Source organism: Cyprinodon variegatus, unplaced genomic scaffold (assembly GCF_000732505.1).
Source record: "Cyprinodon variegatus isolate N-32 unplaced genomic scaffold, C_variegatus-1.0 Scaffold145, whole genome shotgun sequence".
NCBI lineage: Eukaryota > Metazoa > Chordata > Actinopteri > Cyprinodontiformes > Cyprinodontidae > Cyprinodon > Cyprinodon variegatus.
In genome coordinates this window covers 908883-914170 of record NW_015150598.1, presented here as the reverse complement: position 1 = coordinate 914170, position 5288 = coordinate 908883, and the positions used below count along the sequence as shown (strand labels likewise).

Here is a 5288-nt window from a genome sequence, read left to right as displayed (position 1 = left end):
ATGCCACCCCAAAGTCTTCCAGGATCCCCTATCATGAAAGAGAAGGGCTAACCCCTGTCCTTCTCCAGGTTCCCGCTGCACCCCGCACATACGCTATTCCTCCTAACCCCTCTTAACCTCTGATAACCAGCCCTTAAAAGGTTTGCTACCTTTTATCTCCTCTAAATTACATTTTGGCCACTATAGTTAACCCTCCTGCAGACCCTTGCTCTCTGCAAGCTGTCTCTCCAATTATCCATTGGCTCCCTGTAAGAACTCATGGCTACGGGAGGTCATGCTGCTGATTCAGATGTGCTGGTTAACTTGCAACAGGTAAGAATGTGATTCTAAGTGTCTTAATTTAAAGAATATGGTAAATAAGGATGTTATATGTTTTGTTCTCAATAAGAAATTACACATAAGATTTGATGTTACAATTCTAAAACTGATGTATGTCAATGTTATAATAATTTGTACGGGCAAATTTAGATAAATATTTTATAAAATTTTTGCCTAATGTTTTCATCAGGTTAAATGCTGTAAATTGTTTGAATAGCTCCTCTGAAGTTTGTTTCTGGGTTGTTTCTGTTCAAGTTCTTGTAGTTAAAACCAGCTAATGTGCTGGTTCTTCACTGCTAATAGGACAACCTCAAGTAGGAAGTACTGTGTTAGATTCAGACAACAAGGTTTTATATTTGCAATATGTTATGCAACAAATCTAGCAGCAGAGATCAATAAAAGGAAATGTAGTCAGCTCTCAAATTAAAATCAATTTAGTTTATTTATATAGCAACAAGTCACAACTCATGTCAGTATAAGGCACTTTATAGAGACAATTCAACCAGATCATACAGTCGATTGATTTAAAGTTTTCTATCTAAGGAAAACCAGCTGATGCATCGACTCATTGACTCAACAGCAATCCCTCACACTAAGCATGCTAGTAGCGACAGTGGAGAGGAAAACTCCCTTTTAACAGGAAGGAACCTCCAGCAGAAACAGGCTCAGTGTGAGCGGCCATCTGCCGAGGCCGACTGGGGTTCAAGGAGATAGAAGCATAGATACAAAAGACAACTTTCAACCAGTTCTACAAGTGGCTCCATCCAGGAAACACACAGTCAGGCAGACGATCTACGAGCCAGCTGCCATGTGAGAGGACGAATGAGAGCACATATAGTGAGTCACAGTCAGAGAAACAGGACTACTACATTTTGACTATGAGTAGCAAAATCTTTTTTCTTATCTTTAAATCTTTCTATTAGGTCCTTCAATTTAATTTCCTGCCATAGCCATTAGGGGTGGGTATTGGCAAAGAAGTCATGATTCGATTCGAATCACGATTCACATGCCACGATGCGATTCTATCACGATGCATCTTGATACTTGAAATATTGTGTTGCATTGCGATATTTTCACTGAACACTGTAAGAAAAAGATACAGCCCTTCCCAGTGGCTGACTGGCTGTGTGTGATCTGGATAGTGTCTTCAATTGATACATAACTGAAAGCAACTGAATTCATACATAGCTGTATTTATTGAAACGACTTTTGGAGGTATTGCCATGAAAACAAATACTGGACACAAATATTACTATTACTGGTGTGGACACACTGACAAAAAGATCTTAGAATTCATCAAACTTAAAATAACAAAATAAGGATAATCAGTGCCATTTACATGGCCTCAGTGGTCCTTCAAACCAATGAAACGAAAATATTCAAATGTATATTTCCCCTTTTGCAAATTACGTGAGTCATATCAATTTAATTTTTACTTTTTTTGTTTTTAAACCAAAATGCATCCAAGCATCTGACTTGAAATGTTATGGAGCCGCGGAGCGAATTTTCAGTGTCCTCCATGTTTTATTTCATGACTCGTCGCAGTATCCCATGGCCGGAAATGCTTGTGACACAAAGCAGTGGGTGTCAACACATCCGCAGCGACATCTGCTGGACTGGAAGTTGTATTCCACTTGATTTGGCTGAGGTGCACCAACCATTTATGTATTTTATTTGTTCATTTTTTTCTTATAATCGATTCTTGCCTTCAATAATCAATGGAGTAGATCACAAAATTTAGAATTGCGATGCATCGCCATGCCGATTATTTTGCACACCCTTAATAGCCATCCAATGATCTGAAACATATTCAAAAAAGCTTAAGCAAAAATAAGCTATGATCTATTTCTCTGAGACAGGCTGGGGATGCATCAACACATGTATTTAATTATATGCTTTAATCTAATTAATTTAAATTAGCACAGGCACCAAGTTCAAAGTCTGCTCAACATACAGCCTTCTTCCTGCAGGAATTTACTTGGAAAAAGTTCCTCACATCTCTCTCACATCAGCACCATCATTAGCAGGATTATCTGAAGTGCAAGAAGCAAGATGAAAATGTGTACAAAGCTGATTTGCTGTCTCTTCAGTTTCACCACATAGATAAGTCGTCCCTAGTTCTGTGGGAATTAGCTACAGTAGAGACGGCATAATTAAAAACCCTTCAGCTGTTCTCCAAATTACAGTTTTTACCTTAAATTTTGATTGGTAGAAACTCATCCGCAGCTGAATAGGTGACTTGTCATTATGCATAGTAGGAACTGTGTCATTTGTATGGAGTCAGAAAGGGGTCAAAATGTTTATTTTTATTTTTAAAAAACTAAAGTTAATCCGAATGTAAAGAAGTTGGGAAATTTCTCACTGATTTAATCAGTGATGATGTGTCACAGATGAAACATTGGGATATATTGTAAAGCATGGAGGTGGCAGCATTATGCTGTGGTAATAGGTTCATTGATCAAAAAGGGCTTTTTATTTGGAATGTGAGGAGAGAAAATAAGAACAAGAACTCTAAGTATGAATTTATGCAATCAGAAACGCTGTTCCAGTGTAAATGTCTTTAAAAACAGGAACTGGAAGTAATGGATTTGAATCTGAAAATATAACATCTAAAGCTGCAATACAGAAAAAAAGTAATAAAAAAAGAAAAAGTGTAATTAAAATACTGAACTAAATTTTGATAAAATTCAAATTATTTCATATTTGCCTTTTTAGTTTCTCATATTATAAGGTAACAATTTCACATTAAATATCAACTTCTATTTTTTTCTGTTTCAACTTTAATTTTCTTCTGTTTCAACTAAGATTTATTAGTTTACAAAAATGTTGACCCCTTTCTGACTCCATACTTGTTTTGCCTGACCCATTGTGAGATGCATAACTGTACACATTCACCTCCCATACTAAGTGATTGTTCAGTCTGTGAAAAATAAAATAAAAAAGTAAATCTTACAGCAACAAAACATAATGTTTACACCCTGTTCTCCAGATTCTTAATGAGACTGTTAGAAGAATTGTAGTTTCACTTTTCATAATGATTTCAGCTTGTAATTTCAGAAGTGGTGTTGTGAAGGTTTGCATGGATAGGCCTAATAGATGCATAGTTGTTCACTATATCACAAATGCTTTTTGGCTAACCAATCCAAGACATTGATTTTAGTTTTTCAACTTTCATGACCACCGTTTATACATAGGGATGCAAGGACTGCCTCAGCAAACATTTGTGAAATGACTCAGCGGGCAATTGCAGCATGGTACTGTGAGAGGATGTAACTTGTTTGATATGTCCATTCATTAAATTTCCTCACTACCTACTAAATATTCTGTTGTCAACTGTTAATGGTGTTACTGCAAAAAGTGGAACAAAGTCACAAAGTTATAGGCTATGAGAAATCACAGATGTCTACACGTTCCGGCAGGATTTAGGGGGCCAAAATGTCCTCTGGCATAGAAGAACATATTGTCGCTCTATTATGTCCTGTAGCCCTATAGGACTCCTCCCAGTGTCATACTGTATGTCCGGATAATCTTTATTTTCAGGGTGTCATCGACATTTTGTCTATAGTCCCTTATAGTCTAAATATATTCCAAGAATTCTATATTCCCGAATTTTAACAAACAAAATATATCTACCAACTAGATAATATAAAATAAGAAAATAATGGTTTAGTTTTAAACTACTGTTGTATTTCTAAGTCTAGTATAAACCATACATAGGGCAGGTCAGTCAAAACTAACCGGAACAGATATGAGGCAAAAGATCCTAAATCTTTTCAATTAATCATAAACAGCAACTGCAGGGTAAAAAGCAAAGCTGATGGCATTAAGATTTTATTCAATTTTGAAGCTACTTTAGCTAAAGAAGCTCAACATACAGAGAGTACCAAACACCTTTAGGCAATGAGCAGAATAAAGGCTGCAAAAACTGATTCTACTCATTTCAAAGTTAATCCGATTTAACTTTCTATCTATTAAAGTATATTTCCTTGGTGGTTATCATATTATGTGGTTAACTTTGCTCCAGTAAGGGGTATAAAAGGCTTTTGTCCCTGACATGCATGCATTATTATTATCATAGAATTCTTAAGTGTTTTTATATTTTTAAGCAGCAGTGATTTCCTTAATATGTTTGGATTTAAGACCCATTTCATTCCCAGCATAGTAACTTCTAAAAAGCATCAGAAATTTACTGAAAAATGAGTAAAAGTAAAATGCATTTTAAAAAAAACGAAACACACTTCAGTACTAAGAGATGGACTGGAGCGAAGGAAAAAAAAGCCATAAGTTATAGACCTTTCATGTAAGAGCCACATTTCTGCTGTTATTGAGGCCAGATTTCTGATGCATTAGAGTTTAGAAAATGTACAGATGAAAACAAAAGCTTTTCAAATGGGTATGGTTACAGTTTTAGTGCTGATACTGTAGTTGCAATGCTTTATGTGATTATAAAACACAATATTTACAATGAATCTTCTATCAGGCAAAAGTAAAATACAATATATTTTGACCGTAACTCTATCGGCTAAGTTTTTCTGAAAATTCCCTATAGTATATATAGTATGTCAGTGGGCTGATTTCTATCAAATAAATCCAGTTGTGCTGGAAGCAGAAATGCTATACTGTAGCAATTCTCACTTATTTCCAAAAATATGTGCCACTCAGTGACAAAAGTCTATCTGGGGTGGTTTAAAGTTATTTATGGATCCTTAAAGAGTGAAGTCTAAGCTTTTTAGAGATGTCAGACGTATGGAAATCGAAAAAGAATAAAAAAATGACATTCACATTCTCCACTGTTCTTAAAAGGGATCCACAACTAGTTAAACATGTTGACCCGAATATGTTGTAATTTTCTTGTTACGGTAACTTAAAAGTTGATATTTGTGATGAAAAAAACTGAAAATTAGTTTAAAAATTGTATATGGGTTGTTTTAGTGTTCACCCACAGATGTTGCCTTTTTCATGTGTGCACA

The 5288-nt window shown here is 35.5% G+C and overlaps 1 protein-coding gene across 1 annotated transcript in view; it reads left to right on the top strand.

Moving 5' to 3' along the window:
• LOC107086222 (anion exchange protein 3-like) overlaps window positions 1–5288 on the top strand; it is a 50987-nt gene continuing 45699 nt past the window's right edge. Inside the window, exon 1 of the mRNA XM_015377035.1 lies at window positions 1–312. Within this exon, the coding sequence (XP_015232521.1) occupies window positions 259–312 (54 nt within the window). The 5' untranslated portion in view covers window positions 1–258. The remainder of the gene's footprint in view (window positions 313–5288) is intronic.